At 51.0% G+C, this 23625-nt stretch overlaps 1 protein-coding gene across 1 annotated transcript; it reads left to right on the forward strand.

The window, feature by feature from the left end:
- The first annotated feature begins 821 nt into the window (after positions 1 to 821).
- BPIFA2 (BPI fold containing family A member 2) lies at positions 822 to 22544 on the forward strand. The gene is made up of 9 exons (XM_029918383.1): positions 822 to 916; positions 13973 to 14141; positions 15498 to 15642; positions 16535 to 16642; positions 17545 to 17697; positions 19648 to 19729; positions 20855 to 20918; positions 21770 to 21850; positions 22360 to 22544. The coding sequence occupies exons 2-8, from the start codon at positions 13985 to 13987 to the stop codon at positions 21808 to 21810; spliced, it is 750 nt and encodes a 249-aa protein (XP_029774243.1). The 5' UTR covers positions 822 to 916; positions 13973 to 13984; the 3' UTR covers positions 21811 to 21850; positions 22360 to 22544.
- The last annotated feature ends 1081 nt before the right edge of the window (positions 22545 to 23625 follow it).

Genomic DNA, 23625 nt, shown 5'->3' on the forward strand with positions numbered 1-23625 from the left:
TTTAAAAAGACAGGCAGGCTGGCCCTAGAACCCAACCCCCTGCTGTCTGTGGGCCTTTCTGGCTCCCAGAGTCTGCATTCAATGCTTCAGACCAAAGGTCATAAACTTAAATGTCCATTTGGGGTAGGAAGTCGGCATAAATCAGTAAGTGGGCTCCAGTTAAGAGAAATACAACATACGAGTTCAGTTTCAATTTTAGGGAGCCAAAAGAGAGCGGTGGGCACTATGGCAAACTGGACATCGTGGCCCTTATCTGAAGAGGACAGGCCCTCTTTGGCTCCAGCTGGCTGTGGCCATTTGGGAAGGCGGGCCCAGGCTCATCAGATGTATGAATCTTAAACAGAAACTGGAAGTTTGGGTTTTCATATAAAGTTACTTATGTTTTCAATTTTGAAAATTCACTGTAGAATGGTAAAAAGACTGTCCTTCCAAAAGAAGACCCACCTGTGGGCCCCTTTGGGCCTGCAACCTGCCACTTGGCAACCACTATTTTAGAACATGGTTTCTAAGAAGAAATGTTTTCTCTGCACCTTAAAGCAAGTCCCAAGGGATGTAAAAGGTACCACCTGGTTGTAAGCTGTAGACGTCCTACTGAGGACAGGTCGCCCTGCAGCCCATCTTTCTTTTACTTCCTGAATCACCACCAGAGCTGTATTTAATATATTGCACATGAGACGCCCAGAGAAGTTGTGTAAAGTGGACAAGATCACACACCAGGAAGTAGCAGCCCTGGGAGGCAAACAGGCTGCGTTTTTAACTATTATGGTAATTTGAGTTAATATTTGCCAAGTGCTGAGACTACTCCTCAGAGCAGATGGAAACACTTTACAACCATCAGCTAGAATTGTTGTTATTCTAAATCTCCCCGTCCCCTTCCAGCCTGCTCCCTTCCGGGACAGACGCCTTGTGGAAACGGGTGAGTTTACAAAGGGGGCCCCGTAGATCAGCTGGAGGGTCAGAGGAACGGCCAAGGTAGGGGAGGCAGTCCACAGAGGTAGTTTTGTCCCTGGGCTCTCCAGCCTCCCAGAACTCCACTGCCCTGTCCTTTGTCCGCGTCCCCGATGCTGGGAAAGGCGGACAGAAAGGGACACTCACAGGGGGACTGATGTGTGCCAAGCAGTTGTCATCTGTGGAAGGAGATTTGTGCTGTGTGTATAAAAGGCTCTGATGAAATCGCTCCACTCTGCACCCGGCCCGTGCAGGGCTGGGCTGGGCTGGAAGGGCGGCCAAGCCCCCTGTCACAGGGGCCTCGATTATCTGTATCTCGGCTGTGCCCAGCGGTCCGATTCTGGTTCTGCACCATGAATCGGTAGCTGAGCATTCTGAAAAGTATGATGTGCCAAGAGCCTGAGCACTGCTCTCGTGCTGATATTGCAGCGACCGCCTCACCCACACCTGTTTTCTCCCCTTCATGGCTTCCAGAGAGGTGTTTCTGAATCATACCTCTGATCAGAATCTTCCGTAGCTTCCCATTATCAGGAGGATCAAGTTCAAACCCCCAAGGCCGGTAGTCAAGGTCTTTCCTGCTCCAGCCTTCTTGTCCTCTGTCCCCTCCTGTCACCCCAGCAATTGATCTCAGACATCCCATACACTCCAGGACCTTTGGACACATTACAGTTTTGCTCTAAATGCCTTCTTACATCCTCCCTCTGCCTGGGAAAAATCCCACACCCCTTCAAGTTGTGACTCCAATGGTTTGTCTTCTCCAAAGCCTTTCCAGATCTCTCCAGGGGAAATGACTCCCTCCTCAGGACTGCCCTGACACTCTGCGCATGTATCCATCATACTTATCACATTATGTAGTAATTGTTGGTTTCTTCCCCTAGAACAGGAACTCCTTGAGGGGAGGGACTCTGTTGTAGTCTTTGTTGTGTTTGTCTTATAGCTCCTAGTTAGGCACAGAGCAGGCCCTGCATATATGCTTTGTTGGAGTATGAACTGGAAATGATTTTTTTTTTTGAGAGAGAGACAGCATGAGCAGGGGAGGGTCAGAGAGAGAGGGATACGCAGAATCTGAAGCAGGCTCCAGGCTCCAAGCTAACTGTCAGCACAGAGCCTGACACGGGGCTCGAACCCACGAACCATGAGATCATGACCTGAGCCAAAGTCAGAAGCTGGACGCTTAACCGACTGAGCCACCCAGGTGCCCCTGAATTGGAAATGAAAAAGGGTAATGTGGATGGATAGAACAAGGCATAGAAGTATTAATGAATAGTAAAATAGAAAAATGAAAACATGGGTGGATAGAAGAATGGATGAGTGGATGGATAAATACAAGGAGGTATGGACAGAATGTGGTGGAAAAGAATGGAAAGAAGGAAGAATGAAGGAAAGGGAATTTAGATGTATGGGTGAGTAGATGGAAGAATAGAAGAGAGATAGGAAAAAATGATGGATGGATATCAGAGAAGCATGAAAGGTAAAAGATGATGGATGGATGGATGGATGGATGGACGGATGGCAGGCAGATGGAGGGGCTGTCAGACAGACAAAAGGATGGATGGGCAGATTACTCTGTGCCAAGTTAAGAACATTCTACTCTCTTGGAATGATAGGGCTCTGGGACTACCATGTCTTTTCCAGCAGTTTGGGGAGTATCTCCCCCTTCTGGGTAAGTCTGTGTATGACAGGAATAAAGCAAGTTTTACGGGTCCATATTTCAATTTGACCTCTTGTGTCTCCTCTTGTCATCCCTCCTGCCTCTATTCCTCTCTCTCCTTCAGACATCCACCCTCTGGGGTTATTTAGGAGCCTTTACTCTGCTCTCACCCAAGTGCCCACGTCATCTGAGCCTTATTACCGCCTGGACTTTCAGATAAAATCAGCGAGCTCTCTCCTGAGCATCTTCTGAGATCAGCCATCCCGTCACACTGGAGACTAGCTGGGCCGTGGCCCCACCTCTTCCCTCCCCGGTCCCCTCCTCTAGGCAAATGTGCCACAGCTGCCTGTCACGAAAGGCACATGTGCCGAGGTTTTGCCGGCAGGCGTGGCTTCTGCTTGACTGTGCAACCTCGGGCAGATGCCCTGAGCAGTTCATGCCCCAGTTTTCTCATCTATCCGATGAGAGTGATTATCAGACCCATATGAAGTGATCACAGATCATCAATTCCAAGACGCACACTTCCCCCACATCGTAACATTTCTGAAATTGGCATATGTCTTATATTCAATGGCATGCCATAGTCTAGTTGGCAATTAAAAAACATTCTTAGTGGTACATTAAGATAACGTGTATTTTAATCAAAGGTATCTTGACATGTATGAACTATAGTATAATGATTAGATGAGAAGATGGCTGGCTATTTGTCCAGCAGAGTAAGGATTCAAGACTTAGTGGTTTGTTCCCCTTTCCTCTTGATTTAAATACTTAAAATAGACAATCAAGTTAGTTACGTAGCTTCACAACATGTGGGGTCCCTGCTGGAGCAGCGGTCGGTCCACGGCGGCCTCTCCTGCATCCCTCCTCTCTGAGCTTCTTCTAAACATGGACATGGTCCGGCCAGCACCCTGACTCATGGGAAGTTCTATCATGAGGAATTGACTGGTTCCACAGAGTAGGACCTTCAGGGACCTTGGGAACAACAGCCCCCATGCCTTCCAGCGCTCCACTGTCCAGGATAGGAGTTGGGAGTCCAGATTTTAGGAATCGCTCTGCCACCAGCTCGCTGTAAGACCTGGGCAAACTGTGCACATCTCCAAGTCTCCTTTTCCTTGGCTGTAATCCCTGCACTGCAAGTTTGTTGTAAGGATCAAATGAAAGGCTCAGGGCCTGGCAGGCAGATGGGGCTCAATTTCCGAGGCCTGGTTTTTCCCAAGACAAACACTTTCCTCTCTCATTAACGGGCTGATTGAAAGCTTTTTCTCCTCCTCTCCATCCCAGGGTCCCCCAACCTCACTGCCTTCTTCAGTGTTGAGCAGTCCTTTCTCAAGGGCTCTGGGTTTTGAATAAGCAAGGCAGCAGTGGCCAGTGTTACAGTGGGGTTCCCGAGATACCCCGCTCCATAGTGAGAAATGTTAGATTGGAATCATAGGTTCTCCTATTCCACTGTGATTCTCGTTACAGATTTTTCTGAGGTCGCCCGTGACACAGTGATCGATGCAGGAGTGGGGTTCCTGGGATATCCCACCCCATAGGGAAGACTACTATTGTGGGGTTCCTCAGATATTTCACTATTGTGGTCAGCCGTCAGGAGATCTCATTCCATGGGGTGCTACCCGTAATTCCATGAAGTATTACCACTGGGTTTCTGGGCGAGCCCATTCTCTTGGTGTTAAACTGAGGTTGTTCTTAGCATCATGTGTAAGTTTCCAGGCTATCCCACTTTGTGGTGAAGAGCATCGTGGTAAGGTTCCTGGGACTCTGCACAACTCTGCTGTGAGAAGTTTTCCAATAAAGCCAAGTGATTTCTGAGTCTTAAAGGAGTTTTTTTTTTTTTAAGTTTCATTTTATTATTTATTTTGAAAGGGAGAGAAAGAATGAGTGGAGAAAGGGCAGAGAGAGAGAGAGAGAGAGAGAGAGACTCCCAAGCAGACACCGTGTTGTCAGTGCAGAACCCAACACAAGGTTCAAACCCATGAACTGTGAGATCAGGACTTGAGCTGAAATCAAGAGTTAGACCCTTACTTGACTGAGCCACCCAGGCACCTCTGGAGGTTTTTTGTGGTTGTTGTTTGGTTTTGTTTCTTTTTTTTTTTTTTTCTTTTACATCACTGTGTTTCCATTCTATTTACCAAATCCCCTATGCTGGGAGGGGGAGGGAGGGAGGGAGCAGGGGGAGGAGGAGGAGCAGTGGACCAAGGAGAGCTGCCCCGGCCAGACTGCAGGACTACGAGGAACTTGCCTCAGGCCACCTGTGTCTCCTCCAGGTTTCTCACCAAGCCTGGGTCCCAGGCAAGAGACCAGGGAGGAGACACGATCTCCTTTAAGCAGGAAGGGGCTGCGTATAGTCTCCCTGGAGACTGGCCAGGGACGGCCCGACTCCTCTGAGAGGCCTCTAGCAGCTTCCCTGGGAGTTCTCACGGTTGCAATGAAAACCGAGGAAGATGACCAGAAAAAGCCGTGGCCTCGGCGCCCTGAGACCTGAGTTCAAGCCACAGTTCAGCTACTAGCCCTCCAGGTGACCCTTCCCTCTCTGGGCCTCTCCTGTCCTATCTGTAAAATATTCATAGTCTCCGAAAGCCTCTCCCTCAACGAGGAGTGCTGGGGACATGGGAGAGGACAAGGCCGGAGCCCCGAGGGGCCTCTGGAAAAACCATGGCCACTACTGGCCTGTCTCACAGTGACATCTTCTCATGTCTGCCAGTTGCAGAGGCCCAGTGGTCCTCCTCTCCGTAGGAGGGACATGGCATCCTGCCGGGACTCCGGTAAGGGTGCTTGAACCCTGGAGAGTCCCTGTCGAACTCCCTGACCCCACCTCGAGGGACCGTCATCTTGACTCACACACCAACGATCTGCCACAGCCAAACTCCCACCAGTCCCTTGGTTAGGGCTTGGGCTTGGATAAGCTCAAGAAGGGCTGTCAGCATGGGGCTGGCTAAGCAGGAAAGCCTCTCAGAACTGAGCCAAGGAATGGTGCTCCGAAGGAGGAAGCCAGGGCTGTGAACACGGTGCCCCCATCAGGAGGTGGGGGCTGTGCAGCCGAGGTTTGAGCACCATCGCTGGCCTCTGAGCTGAGGCCATCTTCTGTGCAGCAAGCAGGGCGACAGAATTCCAGGGAGACGCGAAATACCAGGTCACTGACTAGCTATGAGGCGGTTAGGGCCCGGGGGCAATGGGTGCTCCCACTGAGGTTGCCTAGGACCCTCTGACCCTGCACCCTCAGCTCCCATTTCTCTGTCCTCTGCCTTCCTCTCCTGTATAAAAATTTGCTCCACTTTTTCAAGCTTAAGATATATGTCAGGATCTGCCTGGAAAAAATAAAATTGAACAACAAGATAGCACACATGTAGAATCCCGGGAGGTCAGAATCCTGGCCTGAGAGGCCCTGGGATCCCTGGGACTTCCTGATGGGTGGGAATGAGCAGGAATGTCATCCCTGCTGGTCCCACATCATTGAAGCGCTGACCCTTTCTTTGCATGAGACTCTCCTGATAAGGCTGCATGTTTCCGGGAGCTGGAGGTCCCTGTGGCAACCCTTTGGTGCAACAGTGATGGGCTCAGGCTTTGGAGTCTGGTAGACTCGAGTTCAAATCCCGCCTTCCCACAAACTCTCTGCACCTCAGTTTTGCCTTCTGCAAAATGGGAGTGAGAACAGCCCCTATCTTATAGAGTAATACCCAAAACATTTCATGATGAAAGCGTAAGTGCAGAGTCTGGGACAGCGTAGCAAGCAGCCTCCACCAGATACCAGTCTAAAAACAATGAGGCTGGGGCAGGTGGGTGGCTCAGTCGGTTAAGCGGCCCACTTAGGCTCAGGTCATGATCTCATAGTTCGTGACGGGCTCTGTGCTGACAGCTCAGAGCCTGGAGCCTGCTTCAGATTCTGTGTCTCCCTCTCTCTTCCCCTCCCCTGCTCATGCTCTGTCTCTATATCAAAAAACAAAACAAAACCAAAAAAAACCCAACTTAAAAAAAAATAGAAAAGAAAACTTCAAGGGGATGGAAGAACCCGCAGTCAAGCTCTCTGTGTCCCCTCTGGTCCCCACAGACAAGCCCCTGCAATCACAGGGATGGAAACTGTATGAGCTTCAGCTGCCCCTGGACCCCAACCCTCCACCCCTCCACCACGCTGGAGTAACAGGAACAGACTGGCAGGACATTTTGGTGATGGGGGTGCAGTCCCCAATCTCACCACAAGGTGGAGGCATGCCCCCGCTAATCCATGCTTCCTACAATCAAGCCTGAAAAGCCTTGGGTAAAGCAGCATTTTTAAGTCAGGCACTGTGCTGGGCACTGGGCTTTCGTGATCTTAATTTTCAAAGCCATCCCTTAAGATCAATTCACTAGCTCAGTTTTACATATGGAAGCACTGAGGCTCCGAGAAGTGTTATGACTAAATGTGAGGGCTGGGCAGTCACAATTCTTGGGCTCAAATCCCTGTTCTTCATCCCACTAAGATACTTAACCTGTCTGTGCCTCAGTCTCCCCATCTGAAAATGGGGGCTGATAATAGCAGTAACATGATAGTTAATAGACTTGAGCTATTTGTTTTTATTCTATGCCCAGCCCTGTGCTCTGCACCGTACATGAATCGTTTCATGTGGTCCTCACAGTTACCTTAGGAGGTGGCTGTTAATATCCCTGTTTTGCAGGTGAGGAAACCGAGGCTCAGAGAGATTGCTACCTGTCCCATTTCCACACAGCTAGATGGAGGCAGAGTGAAATTCAAACCCAGGCCTCCTGGCAGAGAGCAGTAGGAGGGGTCCCAAGTCTCAGAGAAAAGAGATGGCCTAGGTTCTTGTACTGGCCTACATCTGCCCCGAGTTCCCCCATGCTGCTGTGGCCTCAGTTTCCCCACTGGCACCACAAGCAAACAAATGGACTCTGGGTCTCCTCCCCTACATCCCCAACTCTGCCAGTTGGTCAGCCTGTCATTTGCACGTTAATGCACTATCGTGTTTTGGGGGACCCACCGCAAGCCAGACCTTAGGCTGACTGCCGGACACACAAAGAATGAGCCACACACATTCCTCCAATGACATTACACACTTTTCAGGAGTGCGTCCTCTGACACCAACCTTAGGCTGGGTGGTGCTAGGGAAGCAGAGACTAATCCGAGTGCTCCCCCGCTCCCATGACGGGCTCCCACAGGCCAAGAGGGGGCCAGTTTTCAGGGTATAAATGAGTGTGTAGTGTGAGGGGCTCCGAGCATGCGCTCTGGGACCAGGCTGCCTGGGCTCCATCCCCAACACTCCCTATGTGTGACCCTGACAATTCGCTTGGCTTCTCTGTCCTCAGTTTCCTCATCTATAAAATGGGAACAAAATGGCACCTGCCTCTGGTTGTTTGGGGGCAGTGAGTACACAGGACGCTGTGCTTTCCTACCACCCACGAGCTCGCCTACTGCCCTGGAGGCCGGCCCGTCTCTCAGACAAGTACGTCTTTGACTCCGGTACAGGGTGTGGCCCTCAGGATGTGCCCAGTAAATGGTGATCAAATGGAAGAGTGGTCCCAGCTTGAAATAACTTACATTTGTTACACGGATGAACGAATGAGTGAGTGTGTGAATGAATGAGGAAAATGAGAGCTGAAAAACACAAAATGAGTTATCTCTAAAATCAGGAAAAGAAAACAGCAACGTCAAGATCGCAACGTGTGTAATTAAAGGTCATCAGACTGTCACATCATGATAACGGCGTCCATTGTTAGTGTAGCAGTCATGAAAATGACAATACATTGGAAAGCATCTGTTACTTGGATCCTTCTTATTTGCCAAGAATTCCTGAGTGGGTAGTTCAAGTGTGGGAAACTGGGGCCTATTAGAAATTGAATGAATTATTGGCACCTGATGATTTCCAAGGAAAAGCGACAATCTTTTCAGCTTTTCTACAGTAAAATAAAGGAATTTCACTCAGGGGTGAGAGCCGGGTGCACATCTCTACGAGGAAGGGATGGAGAAGGGGAGCGAGTGGGCAGAGCCTCAGCCCAGCCCCCGCCCCCTCACCCCTTCGCAACCTCAGCCCCACCGCTGCCCCTCTCTGGCCTCAGTGAACTGGCTGACCTTTAGGACCTTTCTTGCCAGGGAATTGAGCCGTGTTTGGAAAAAGATACCAGCTCAGAGGTTACGGGCTGGGTCAGTGGGACCAGGAAGCTGCCACGGTGGGGATTAGAGTCACACCAAGGTAGCGTGTCCCAGGCTTGAGACAGCCGGCTAATCCTTAATGCCTCGCTGGAGATTTTCAATGAGAAATTCATCCCACGACCCTCAAGGCTGTGGCCCTTGTCCCCGAAAGGCAAATACCTGCCACGCAAGGAGACTGCCTGTGCCCTGGAGAGGGGACAGAGGGGACAGAACACACAAGAGGAGCTGTCACCATTTCTGTTTCCAGGATGGCTCAGACGAGCCGGCCTGGACCTCAGGTGGCCTCTGAGGGCACCAACCCCCCGACCCGCCATCAAAGGCCCTTCGCATGCCCCCTCACACCTGTGTCTTGGGGGTTTGAAGAATGCTTGCTTGGCTGGGAGGGGACACCCCAGCACTGAGCAAGCCCAAAACTGATGTCCCCTCAGTAAGATGTGGCGCGTCACAGCAGATTGGAAAGACACGGACCAGCAATAGCACCCAGAACAGAGAAATGACGGGCTCAGAGAGGCCAGGGGTGCCCAAGGCCCAAGGTGTCCCCTCTGTCCCCTCTCCAGGGCACAGGCAGTCTCCTTGCATGGCAGGTATTTGCCTTTCAAGAGCTGAGGGGAGAAGTGGGCCTGGCCAGCCAAGCCCATTCTCAAGGCCACTCCACAGCCCCGAGGGCCAGCAGGCAGGTCAGCAAGCAGGGGCCCGAGAGAGAAAGGAGAGGTCGGTTGTGCTGTAACATGGGCGAGGCAGGTACGCACGGAAAGTACTAGGAAACAGAGCGCCATGGCTCTCCTTGGGGGACCCAGCTGTGGGCAAAGTCTGTGACCCGTGTGTGGAAATAACAGTGGGGCCCCTGGGCGGGTCAGGTGGTTAAGTGTCAACTTCAACTCAGGTCATGATCTCGATGCTCGTGAGTTTGAGCCCCGCATTGGGCTCTGTGCTTCGCATTCCACGTCCACCCTCTCTCTCTGCCTCTCCCCCACTCATGCCCGGTCTCTCAAAAATATATAAATGTTTAAAAAAAAATTTTTAAAAAGAATTCCTGCCTCCTGGAGCTTCCATGCTAGTGGGAATGTGAGAACCACACATCTTTCCAAAGCACTTACAGGCTGTACACATTACTGTGTCTACTCTTCAGACCGGTCCTAGGATATAGGCACACTTATTGTGCCCACTTTAGGGATTAGTAGGCTGAGTCCCTGAGTGGGTGAGGTCACAGGACTAGTGAATGGCAGAGGGAGGACTTAAACCCAAGCCTGTTGTCATGCCTCCAATTTCCCTGGGCTCCTACACGCTATGCTACACCCCCACTCAATACTGTTTATTGCAGTAATAATAACGATGCTGATAAGTGTTATCCACGGGGCTCCTCCAGCAGGAGCTGAGCTGGGCTCTCCACCCACATTTCCTCCTCCAGCCCCCTGCTACCAGCTCTTCTGAGGTTGAGACCATTCTAATTCTCACTTTATGCTAAACATAACAGGCTCAGAGAGGTTAGGGCACTTGCTGGCTGTGGCACAGTCGACAAAGGGAAAGACCGAGACACACCCAAGTCCAACTCCAATGTAGATGTGCTCAGGCCAAGCTGGAGGGACCGTTAGTGATCACAGAGGCTCCGCCTGCCGGTCCTGAAAGGTGGCAGACACCCTAACCAATCCTCCCCTCCAAGCCCCAGGAGCTGCCTCTGAGGCCATCTCCCAGAATGTTCCATCGAGCCCCGCCATCACTCGGAAAGGTGCACAAGACCAGAGTTCTCAAACTTCCCTAAACTGGCCTGGGAGGGACACTGAGGCCCCGTGAGGAAATGCACATGCCCAGGGCCATATGCCAGCAGCTACAGGAGCCAGGACTGGTGGGCACTGTCGCATTTAGCCCCGTGGTGGTAGGCTGCGTGTGGACGGGGAAAACCGAAGTGGACAGGGGCAAAGTGACCAGAACCAGCCATTTGACCATAATCAGCATCGTCACTGCTATTACCATGTGTCAAGGGCCTGCCTCGTGCTAACCCTTCCACACGGGTCATCCTCCTCATTCTCACAACACCCCCGGAGGGAAGTCCTGCGGTTAGTCCCATTTCACAGACTAGGAACCTGAGGCTTTGAGAGATGACACCGTTATCCAGGTCATTCAGCCAGCAGCAGGCAGAGACAGGGACTTCGAAGCCAGGCCTGCCCAAGCCCCGAGCCGGGCTCTAACCACCAACCTCAGAGCCCCCTTGGCCAGCTTTTGATTTTCATTTTGCCCCTGGGATCCAGGCACAGGGGTGTTTATCCCATTTTACAGATGAGGCCACTGAGGCCTGAGGTCATTACAACACATTGAGCCTTCTGGGCTGTGTTCCTGGGGTGGGAAAAACTCTGCTCAGGGATTTCAGCACTGCCCTCAGCTCTGTGCCCCATGGCCCGAGCAAGAGGGCCCAGATGTTTGCGGAACTAGGTGCCAGGCGAGGGAGGGGGGTCTGATGCCTGGTCCAAGGCCACCCAGTACGGCTCTGTTGGAGGGATTCTCCAGGGCTGCGCCCCAGGCTTGGGCACCGGCTGCCACCTCCTCCCTGCTCTGTGCTCTGAGGGTGGGACCATGGTCTGCAGGAGGAGAGCTGGCTCCCTGCCACCAGTCCTATCCCACACTCGCCCGGCGGTCCTCACTGAGCGGCCGGTGGGGGAGCAGAGGAGACACACGCAGGACACTCCTGAGCCCTCTGCCAGGGCTCCCCAGACTGACGCCAAGTGGCTCCTGCTGGCATTTCCTGGGCCTGTTCCGGGTTGACACAGGCCCAGGGCACCAGGCGTTACAACCAACTCAAACAGCAGAGGAAGAGGAATAAACAGGGTATTCAAACTCCAGGACTCTCCTGCCCTGCCAGCTGGCCTCGGTGTGTGTCGAGGGGAGTGGGGGGTGGAAGGACCTTCTTCCCTGGGGACCCCGATGACTGGGTCCTGTCTTTGTAAGGCCTGGGCAAGCCATCTCCTTTCTCGGAACCTCAGTTTCCTCAGCTGGTAACGGGCGTCTCAAAACCTCCTCACAGGGTGGTCATGAGGACTAGCTGGAGAGAGTGCCCCTAAAGCACCAGGCGAGGCAGCTGCAGGACACTCCCGGCCCACACTGGGTACGGGGGTGGGGCAGCCCCCCCCCCCCCCCCCCCCCCCACCTCCCCACCTCCCCACCTCTCCATTCCCCCCCCCCAGCAGAAGAAGGGGACTCGCCGCTTCCCCCAAGAGGCCGCGCCTGGAACAGCGGCTCTCAATGGGCTGGAGGATGACTTGGGGTTACTACTTCCCAGCCCTGCCCTCTCCTGTCCCCTGAGCGGCTTCTAGCAAGTTGTCCTTCCCTCCTGAGCCCCACGCTCCGCATCAAGAAACGGGGCAGTAACACGCCCTGCAAGCCTGCTGAGGGGATGAAGCAAGATGGAGTAGAAGTGCTTGGTACAGACTAGGTGCCAAAAAAATGGCAGTTGTTACTGCCCGTCATCTGTTGGTGTGGGCATCAGCTCCTGCAAGACACTGCAAGACACTGTAGGGTGCAGTCATGTTGTAAGGGTCATGTCTAGCGGAGCGGGGCCCCAGAGGTTGGGGTGGGGTCACAGGTAAGTCACAGGAATCAAGGTACAAGGCACCTCTGAGTCATCCAGTCCAGGGGTTTCCATTTCTGGTCAACCGCCCCACGCCCAGGGTAGCTTGGACAGGGATCTCCTTGGGCGTCCCAGAGCCCCTGACCCAAATTAACTAAGGATGGGACTCAAGTGCCTATATGTTAAACATGCTTCCTAAGGAATTTTGTTTAATCTTTTTTTATGTTTATTTATTTATTTTGAGAGAGAGAGCGTGAAAGGGGGAAGAGCAGAGAAAGAGAGTGAGAGAGACAATCCGAAGCAGGCTCCATACTGTCTACAAAGAGCCTGACATGAGACCCCAGAGGAGAGGTGGGTAGAATGACCTTTCTGGTCGCTGACCCTGACTCTCTGTGAGCCACAATTCTGTCCCCACCCTGGACCTGCTGGGTGACCTCAAATTGGTTACTTCCCCTCTCCATGCCTCAGGTCCCAAGTGAGGACAGAATTAGCTGGATGACCACTCTTGGTTCTCCCACCAGAACATTCTCTTGTTCATCCATTCTCAGTCTTTACCCTAACCCACCACCCCCTCCAACATTGGGCCACCATCTTGGCAGCTGGATGCCCCATGAGAACCTGGACTTAGTCTTGGCAGAAAGTCCTCTGTGTGTCCATCCATTTCAGTTCAAGCATCCTGGGTGACCTTTGGGTAGGAAATCTCTCTGCTCATCCTGGAGAGGGGTTATTTTCTTTGGAATCACTCTGGATGGCCCTGGAACCAGGACTTGCTTCTGTGCGCAGTCTCCCGTCCTGTTATCACCACATAAAGGCCACCAGCCCCTAGCAGAACTCCAGGAGACTGTGCAGACAAGCAAGGATTTGCGAACATCCTCTTCCAAACCTGTGAGTGGTGGGCTTTCCCCCTGATGGCACCCGACATGGTGATCTTCAGAATGTTTGGGGGGCAAGAGGCAGATGGATGGGGCCACTTGGATGAGCTAATATTTTCAGTGTAGCATAGTAAGAGGTCGATTATGTTAGGAGAAGTGTCAAACTGGTGAGCAGTGCAGAGTCACGACATGATGCCCATTTATTTATCCGTACTTAGTTATCATACCGTACTAGGTGTGGGCTTTTTAGCGGGGCTGGGGACTCAAGAGTAAAGTAAGTTGTAGCCCCTTCTCTAAGGAATTCACAGTCTGGTGGGAAAGGCAGACAAGTCATCACTAACTGGCATTCAGAACTCTGATCAGAGGATAAAGACAACAAGATGGTGTGAGTGTGTGGGAGTGGGGGTGCCCCCTAACCTTGACTCTGGAAAAGGGCCAGAATGGGCTTCACAGAGGGCATGATGTCTTACTGAAGCTGGAGAGTCAGTAGGAAATGACTTAGGTAAAATTGCAAAGACAAGGAGGCAGAGGAGCTAGTGCATACAAAGGATCTTTGTGTAAAGAGCATGAACTTTACATAGGAGCTAAGTGGGACTTGCCACATTTCAGCTCCTCCACTCACTGGCTGTGTGTCTCCGGGCAAGTTGCTGTAGCTTTCTGATCTGGGTTGCTCATCTGTAAAACAGAAGATGGCCACATCTACCTTAAAGGAATGTTAAGTGTAAGAGTAATAGATACTTAGCAGGGGTGATCCTTTTCTCTCTGGGTAATTCTCACTCTTGTTCCTCCTGGTGTCAAAGTGTTAAGACAAGATGCTTCAGCTTTGGAAACTTGTTCTCTTGTGCGGCCTGCTCACTGGGACCTCAGCATCTCTTCTTGAAAATCTTGGCAATGACCTGAATGATGTTGTGGACAAGCTAAAACCCGTCGTTGAGAAAGGACTTGAGACTGTTGACAATACAGTTGGATGTGAGTAATCAAGATGATTGACCTAAATTCTATGCCTGCATTACCAAAGGTTGCCACCAGGGGATGCTCTTTATATGAGTGGTTACTGAGAAAGGTGGCCATTTAGTTCCTGGTTCATTCACTTATTATTTTTCTAGGAACAAGCAATGCTCAAATAAATATCCTTTTACACATTACATTATGGCAAACTGTTCCTAACATATGCATAGGATAAATTCCTAAAAGTGAGATTTCAAAAGTTCAAAAGGTATGCATATTTTAAATTAGAGTAGATGTTGACAAATAATACCTTCCATTAACATTCTCGCCATTAGTCTTGGGAGAGTGCCTTTCCTCCCCCTTCCTTGACAGCACTGGTATGGGCAATTTAAATGTTTTGCTAATCTCATAGACAAAAAATTATAACTCATTTCACTTTGCATTTCTCCAATTATTAAAGAATCCATTCATTTGTTCATATTTTATTATCTATTTACATATTTTAGCATATTTTGTTCATACTCATAGCATATTCTTCTGCTAGGTTGTTCAGTTTTCTTATTAATTTGTATTAATTCATTGGAAATTAGCCGTACCTAAGCCTGAAGCCTCGGTAGCTTTTTTTTTTAAGTGTATTTGTTTATTTTGAGAGAGAGAGAGCACACACACACAAGTCTGAGTGGGGAGGGAAGGGAGGGTCAGAGAGAGAAGAGAAAGAGAATCTCAAGCAGGCTCTGTGCTGTCAATGCAAAGCCAAACTTGGGGCTCGATCTCACAATTTGTGAGCCAAAATCAAGAGCCAAAATGTCCTGAGCCAAAATCAAGAGTTTGACCCTTAACCAACTGAGGCACTCAGGCGCCCCTTTGCTAATGCTTTTAAATGCTTGCTGCAAAGTATCATTCTCAAACTCCCATTTGCCACCTTTATGAATTGGAGCCACACTTTCCCGTTGATTCTGGATTTTCCATTTTTAGTTCATTCTCTCATTTTGTTTGACCTAGCTTTTCAAATTTGTGTGAACATCTCATTTAGAACAATAGATCCCCCTCCGCCCCACCTCAACTAGAAGCTGCTATACAATCACTATCAATTGCCTGGTTAATTGATTCCTTTGGTTACAAATGATGAGTAGACATTAGTAAGAAGGCAGCATGGAGGGCACAGAGGCTCCCCAGCCGCGTGGCTTCAGGCACATGTCTTAACCTTTGGATCCTTTATTTCCTCATCTGAAAATGCCGATAATAACAATATCTACCTCCTCTGGGTTGCTATGAAGAATAATCAAAATAACATAGGCAATAGTCTTACTAATGCCACGTACGTGGTCACTGCTCTGTAAATGACACCTAAGTCTCAATGGCAATTGTTTTTTTCAGCCGTCCTTCAGAATCTGAAGGATGACTTGAAGGTGCTTCAGGAATCTAAGGTTTGGCAGGTGGTCAAGCAGAAGGTGCAGGATGCTGAGAATTTGGTGACCGATGCTGTTTCTAATACCATTTCAGCTATTGACAGGAGTTGGAGGTGAGTTGATGCTTCAAGGTGGAGAGCTTTGCTTGAAGGAAAGGGACCACACATCCCTGGGGAGACGAGTTTAAGATCAAAGACAGAAAGGTGGATAAACCTTGTTCCTCCTCTCAGAGCTGAGACAGTCTGAGGCCAGGTTCATCGGAGCTTAAGAAATTAGATGGGCACCTGGGTGGCTCAGTCGGTTAAGCGCCCAGCTTCAGCTCAGGTCATGATCTCATAGATGTGGGTTCGAGTCCCGCATCAGGCTCTGTGCTGATATCTAGCTCAGAGCTTGGAGCCTGTCTTCAGATACTGTGTCTCCCTCTCTCTGACCCTCCCCTGCTCATGCTGTCTCTCTCTCTCTCTCTCTCTCTCTCTCTCTCTCTCTCAAAAATAAACAAAGAAAAAAAATTAGAAGCAGGACCATGGGGCCAATCTGGGCATCTTGTGGGTTTGGGCTTCCATATTCCATAATTTCAGGATCCTGGTGAAGGTTCTCTTAATCCTCACCCCCACCCGCTTGCTGGTGCCTGAAGCCCCTCTTCCAAAGAGTAAGACTTTTCTTCTCCAAACATATCTGAGGATAAAAGTCTGAGTCCCTTCAGGAGAGAGAAAACCGAATTCACATCACATAGCTGGCTCCACACAAAGAGTTTTGGAGTCAAACGGTTCTGGGTTCAAATTCTGACGCCAACACTTCTTCCTCTCTGGAATCTGTGGGGGGAATGACCTCTCTCTGAGCCTCGGTTTGCTATGCCATAACATGGAAGGATCAAACTTCTGAACAGGGCTCCCACGAAGCCAAAGAAGGCAGGGTGGTGAGGCCCAAACGCTGAGCATGGTGCTGGCGTCAGCGAAGCCCGGCTGTCATGAGGAATGACAAAGGGAAATTGTGTTTTTTGCACAGCTTGACCCTTCTTGATACCCGCATCCTGGATCTCAAAATTGAACTGACTCCTGATGGCAAAGGTGTTAACATAAGGATCCCCATTGTCGCTAATGTCACCGTGGCCCTGTGAGTATGCATTCGAATCCGGGATTGGGGAGTGGCAGTGCATGGCCTGTGGGCTTTCAAATTGGAATCGGGCACTTTTCCATGCTGCTGGGTGGCCTTGGGCCTCAGTCTTCCAATCTGTAAATGAGGGGGTCTTTCCAGCTCTAAAGTCTGAACCCTTAAAATGAACTTTGTCCATAAGCAAGTCTCTTTTAAAAGAAACTCCCATCACATACTTCTGAAATCATAACACTTATCTAATCGTAAAATTTGAAAAGTTGAGAAGACATGAGCACTCATAAGTCTTTGGTAAAATTTCCCCCAGCACGATTTGGTCTCTTGAGGTTCTCTTTGAATAGCAAGGACCATTGTGCCTAATGCATCTAGTCTTGCACAGTATATAATAAAGGGCATAAGTGACAAATATAACTTTAAAGTTTATTAACTACTTTAAGAAAGATAGAGAGACAGGAGAATGAGCCTGTGTGGAAGCAGATAAACCGAGGACATGAGGGCTCCATCATTCATTGGCAATGAGATCTTGGGACGGTTGCTTGGCGTGTCTATGCCAACGTTTCCCCATTCTGAACACAGGTATAATAGTGCTTTTCCCTCATGGTATTTGTGTGATGATGACACGGATTCATCCAGGCATTTTAGAAGTGCCTAGCATATCACTTGCCCTCAATAAATGTTAACTATTGCTTTTATTTTAATTATTACAGTGATGCTATATAAAACTGTCATAGGAACCGTAGCCATGTGGCTGGGCAAAGAAGCCCCTAACGTAAATATGTCAGTCTCATAAGGGACATAGAGGACACCGACATCAACCGTAGACATCCTGAACCGTGCACACACACAGCGGCCGCAGCTTAGCAGTCCTCTGGACTTCCGTTCACTGGGAATCTTGTTTCCTGCAGGCCTCTCATTGGCAAGAAGATCAACCTGAGGGCTTCTTTGGACCTCCTGGGTGGCATCAGATTTGAAACCGATCCCCAGACTGGCCTCCCCAAAGTGGTCATGACAGATTGCATCAGCGACAAGGACACCATCTCCATCGCCTTGCTGGACAGGTAAGGCCGTTCCATCTCCGCAGGGCTGGGCTCTCAGAGGCGTTGAGGTCCCCGAGTTTCAGCCCTATTCCCGTCCCCATGAGGTGGCACCATGTGGAGAAAAGGAGTTTAGGCTCTGGAATCAGGCAGACCTTGGTTCAAATACCAGCTCTGCTACCAGCTTTCCCTTCAGTGAGGGTGATAACAATGCCTACTCATCAGTTGCTGAGCTGACCACCTGGGAAGACACAGAGTTTGGGACCCAGCCTAGTGACACTAAGCTCTCAGTGCTCATGACCTCCTTATAGTAACATGCTGACTCCATGTCCTTGTTCTCTACACCACTGAGACCGGAGCGGTGACCCCTGATCACGAGTTTGTCCCTTACAGGGAGTGCTGCCAGAATCCTGCTTCCTGCCTTTTGAAGCTCCGTTGTTTTGTGCCTGTGCACATTTAAAGTTGTTACTTTTTCCTGAAAAATTGACCCCTTTATCATTGTTATATCCCATAACAACAACAACAAGAACAAGTTGTATTCACCTTCGTGGCTCCATGTGGGAGGGGAAAGAGAAGTCAGTGCTTCCCATGGTCTCTAATTTCCGATTGCCCCCCAGGAAGTCCTCCATCCACTGGAAAATTCCCAAAACGAGGTCTTGAAAACTGAGTTCTCTCCGTTAAAAGCATCGCTCCCTGTTAGTCCACAAGATCTATGCCTTAAACTGTGCTTGAAAGGGCACGTTTGGTGGGGAAAGAGGACTGGGGGAGGAGGGGTGACCTTGGAGGTGACTGTTGGACAGAACAGTCTGGAAGCACGCTGTCCGGGCTCAGGGTGACCTGGCCCTGCCCTCAGATCGCTGTCCTCTTGCCGTTGCTCACTGTGTTGCAGGCGCACTGGCCCTTACTCTGGGCCTCCGACAAGCTCTTTCCGCTTCCAGACCTGTGCACATCCTGTTCCAGCCTCCTAGAACACCTTTCCCTCCACCTCCATGGACTTCTTAACCTTCAGGTCCTAAAACACCTTCCTCCTGGGGCGCCTGGGTGGCTTAGTCGGTTAGGCACCCCGAGTCTTGATTTCAGCTCGGGTCATACTCTCATGGTTTGTGAGTTCAAGCCTCATGTAAGGCTCTGTGCTGACAGAGCTGAGCTTGCTTGGGATTCTCCCTCTCCTTCTCTCTCTGCCGCTCCCCTGCTTGCTGTCTCTCTCTCTCTCTCTCTCTGTCTCAATAAATAAACTTAAAAAATTATTTTAAAAAATTTCCTTCTATTCTCCCTCAAAATAGTCTACTCTAGCTCTTCAGAATACTTGTCCCAAGTTGTTCTTATATATTCAATTCTATGTTAACTTCCTTGCTTCTTTCAGCCAAAAATGTTTGAACATCTGCTATGTTCCAGATAGGCTCTGAACTCGGGAGAATTTTTGATGACAACAGACAAGGACCCTGTTTTCCTGGAGTTTATTGTCCTAAGGAAAAGGCAGACAGACAAGTGTCCAGTCTGTCAGTAAAGAGCCCTCAAGGAAAATGTCAGATTGTACGGTCAGATAAAGCACTCCCTTAGGCCAGCAGTCAGGGAGGGCTGCCCTGAGGAGGTGTCAGTCGTGCCGAGAGCTGAAGGCTTGAAGGAGCCAGACTTAGCAAGGCTCGTTTCCTGGTTAGGTACCGGGAGGGGAGGTGCTTGTGGTTCGATCCTTCCCGTGTCCCCAGCCTAGCTCAGTGCCTGGCATGTAGGTGGTGATCTGTAAATATGTGTTGAATGAATGAATGAGGTCTTAAGGCTGTGAGGAGACTCTCACAGGTTGAGGTGAGCCTCTGGTCAGACGTGGCGTGACCCTGAACAGGAGCTCTGTGGTTAGAAAGGCACCGAGGTGTCCCTGGGTTCAAGGAGCTACATCGTCTGCCACGCCCTCCCCACCCTCCACTGTAGCTCTGCTGCCCGCTTGACTGGGCCTTGTCAGTTGTCTCTCTTTTCTAGCCACAGTCCATTGATCAGCAGGATTGTGGACTACATAACCGGAATCCTGCAAACCATTGTGCCCAGACTAATAGAGCGCACTGTGAGTCCTCCACTCCAGGCAGGGCGGGGGGCGGGGGGGGGGCAGGTAGAGATATGGGGGGAGTTAGGGTTGGCGGGGGGGGGCGGCAGGTGTACCATTCACAGGCCTGATTGTATTCTCTGGGCACCTTTTCTGCAAGCTTCTCCTTGGGGGGTCAGCTAGAACCTGTGCCCCTTTACTCAGCCTGGGGAGCGGGAGAGAGGGGCAGGGGCCTGACAGGAGCTGAAATCATTGGGTCCCAAACTTGAGCCATTGGCCATCTAGCCACCTTGCCTTTTTAGCTAATGTGTTCCTTTAAACAACTCGATTTTACTTAAACTTATGTAAATACATTTATTTTAAAAGAAAACTATAGCTCTCACATAATTAGAAATTAATATTACTTATGTAATTAGTTAAAGCAATAAACACAGACCTGTAAAATGGGTAGTTTCATCATTTTCATACATGCACACATATGTACCTTGTGCCCAAAGCTCCAGAGATTCCGAATCAGTCATTCTGGAAGGGTGCTGGGAATCTGGGTTTATGAGAGAAAAACCCTCCGCATGGCTCTGTGATTCACTGAACTGGAGCCTCACTACTCAAAATGTGGTCCCCGGATCAGCAGCGTGGGCCCCCCACCGGGAAGCTGGCTAGAAATGCAGGCTCCCACAGCGCAATCCCCACCCCAGCCGTGCTGAATCAGAATTTGCATTTCAGTGAGATCCTCAGGGAATTGTACACCCACAGAATGGTGAGAAACTCTGCTCTTTGGGGCCCAGGGCCCCCTTTGATTGCTTAAAATTCCAGCGTGCCAAGGTTCAAGGTTTCCAAGAGTGTAGGGTTCTGGGATGTTAACATTCTAGATTCTCAAGGTTCTAGGATTCCAGTGTTCTAAGGTTTTAGAATTCTAACGTCCTACTGTTCTCCAGCTTTAGACTTCTAGGTTTCTATTGTTCTAGAATCCTAAGAAGGGTCAAACGTTCTGAGATATTCCCGGGTAGTGGGCAGTTGCTCCCCAGCTAATAACGATTTGTCCTCCTTCCTGCTCCTGGCTGTCCTCCCCCTCTCTCCTTCCCTTCTGCCCTGTCTCTCTCTCTCTCTCTCTCACTCTCTCCCCTCTACGCTCTTCCTGCCCCACAGGTGTGCCCATTGCTCCACTCAGTAATCTCCGGCTTGGATGACCGTATTTTCCAGGACATCATTGGTAAGTCACAGCCTGGGGACAGGGGAGCTTTCCCTCTGTAACTTTCTAAGGGCAAGTATACACCCTTCACGCACCCCATAGGAGATCTGGTCAGGGGCCCTGGAGAAGCAGGAGGACCCAATATCTGAGCTAATGCGGGGAGTGTGGCTGGATGGAGTGTCTGCCGACGTGAGGGGTTCGGTGGGCCTCTGAGTGCTCTCGATCATCATCCCTCTTTAAACCCACAGAACCTGCCTGCCAGAGGGAGGGACGTGAGAAAGAAGAGGGGCCAGATCTGGGCTCAAACCCTGACTCTGCTATTTAGCAACTGTGGGGCCTTGTTCAAGTGGCTCTGCCTCTCTGGGCCTCGGTTTCCTCCTGGGTGAACCAAGATTGTAAACAATGGAGGGAAAAGCATAGAGCCTAATATCCAGGAGGTGCTACTAGTAAACGCCGGTCCTTCTCTTTTCCTCCTCATGAAAAGGTTTCCTCCAGCCATGAGGGGTGGGAGAGCGGCTTTCTTTGGTCTCTGGGTCTCCAGGCCTGGCTGGGGTTGCTGGAGCAATAGAAGTGGGGGAGGTGAAGGTGTCAGGGTCCTGGAGGTGGCCCTTCTTCCGAAACAGCCATAGGTCCAGTTCCTTGGACGATCACCGTACGCTCTGCATACACCATCCCATTGGATCCTCCCAACAGCCCTGTAGAATGGGTACTGTCATTATACCCATTGTACAGATGAACAAACTGAGGCTTAGGGGAGTGGACTGACGTGCCTGAGGTCCCATGGCTGTGAGACTGACCCGCTGGAGAGCGGCAGCCATTGGGGTCTGGTTTCTATTGGAGACAGAGGCCTGCTATTTATTTTGTTCCTTCAGGTAAACTTCCAAAGGACAGCAGACCGCAAGGTGCTGTCTGAAGACTGATATGAGGAGGGCTGCTGTGCTGCCCAACTAAAGGTAAGGGGTGGCTCTGTGCCCCACACAGAGGATGAGGCCCCTCCACAGGCACCTGTGGTGAAGCCTCAGCAAGGCTTGGCTTCTCTTTTTTTAGCAGCAGGCTGAGCCCTAGTTTTGGTCATAGGCTGAGCTGTGAGCCTGGCCCCAGCCTATACCCTGAGCCTTAGTCACACACCCAGATAAGCCTGGATCCTAGTCACAGACTGAGCCCTGACCTTGATCTCAGACTGATCCATGACCCTGATCATATACTGAGCCTTGAACCCTGGCTCTCGTCTTGGCCTCTGATCTGTCTTTTCACATCTGCCATTGTTCCTAAGGTGAGGGGAGAGAAGGGTACGGGGAGGAGGTTAGGTCAGTGTCAGGAGCCAGAGACAAACCCCAGACCATGGTGCCAGTCCCTTCACCAAGACCTTAGACTCTGTAGGATACTCTGGGGAAGAGTTGGGGCAGCAGTGTCTGGTGGCCAACTGCTGTCAGTGCCCTAGCGCCTTGGGGTCTCATTCCAGATCGGTTCCCAGTGGCTTAACGACATCCCACGTGGCATCTCCATCTGGTAAGGCGCAGCCACCATCCAACCAGAGTGACAGCCTGAGTGCAGCCAGAAGGAACCCTCACAGACCCTTCTCATGGTTGGGACCACAGCCTCTATGCTCACTGCCCTCCATCCCTGCAATAAAAGACAATTTCTGCACCCTCCTGTGTGGCTCATTTTATTCCCTCCATTGGGATGGGGGCAGGCAGTTAGGGCGGCAGATACCTGGCTGGGATCCGTAAGGGATATTTGGGATGATTCAGCTTGTTTCACAAGGCACAGAGAGGGCAAGAGACTGACCCAGGGTCATACAGCCAGTCGGTGGCAGTGGCAGACCCCTTGACTCATCCAGTCACACACTCAGCAGGCGTTCAGTGAGTCCCTACTCTGGACCAGGCAGGCAGGAGGAACGGGACAGTCACATTCTGGGTGACCCCACCCAATGGTTTCCTCCCGTGCCCTCCAGGGACTCTGAGAGGCCTTGTGGAGGACAGGGGACTCCTGATCCATGGGCCCAGGAAGACAGGGCAGAATGACGTAGGGTCAGGGGCCTGGACCACATCCCAGCCTGCCCCTCCATGCCCCCTGAGGGGCTAGGCTTCCCCCGGAGCTGAGAGCAATTCAAGCAGCACCTGAGAACACCCATGGTACCCAGACTCCTGGGCTCATCTCCCCTCTGGCCGCCAGCCTGAGAGCCAGTGCACCCACCTGCCAGGCTGCACGGAGGCCCAGCCGGCCTGGGGAAGCCAAGGGCCCTGAGGGTGTCAGCCATCCCGTGGAGACCAGCAGCTCTCTCCAGCCCGGGTCCTTCCATCCACACCCAGAACTCAGCTCACCCCAGGCTGTGCCAGGCCGTGGTCGAGGCAGCGTCTCTCTGCTTACGCCCACACCACCGCCATCCTGGGGGGCTGCCTTTGCTGACCACGTGTGACCTCACCAATTCTTAACAACAACCAGAAGACACTGTTCTGGCCCCCTCATTTGACACCTGAGGAAACGAAGGCTCACAGAGGCAAAGTGACTCATTAAGGTCACATAGCAAGTGGCAAGTCTGGATTTGAACACACGACTATGAGAGCCTTTGCTCAGAGAGGGGACATCCCAGCGCCCAGGCACTTGGGCTGAGCCCTCGGCCCCCAGCAGACGCTGCTCTCTTCTGCCAGGACACATGAGAGCCTCTCGAGGCTGCTCTTCCTCCCTACATGCAGCCCTCAGTTTCCCCTTTGCCCTGCAGGAAGGA

This window comes from Suricata suricatta, chromosome 12 (assembly GCF_006229205.1).
Source record: "Suricata suricatta isolate VVHF042 chromosome 12, meerkat_22Aug2017_6uvM2_HiC, whole genome shotgun sequence".
Classification (NCBI taxonomy): domain Eukaryota; kingdom Metazoa; phylum Chordata; class Mammalia; order Carnivora; family Herpestidae; genus Suricata; species Suricata suricatta.

What these genes read in the sequence shown, in the direction of transcription:
- BPIFA2 (XM_029918383.1), top strand. Translation starts at nt 13,985, where the DNA reads ATGCTTCAGCTTTGGAAACTTGTTCTCTTGTGCGGCCTGCTCACTGGG. An exon ending in GCTAATGTCACCGTGGCCCT is followed by an intron (nt 16,643 to 17,544) that starts GTGAGTATGCAT and finishes TGTTTCCTGCAG; the next exon opens with GCCTCTCATTGGCAAGAAGA. An exon ending in TCCATCGCCTTGCTGGACAG is followed by an intron (nt 17,698 to 19,647) that starts GTAAGGCCGTTC and finishes TCTCTTTTCTAG; the next exon opens with CCACAGTCCATTGATCAGCA.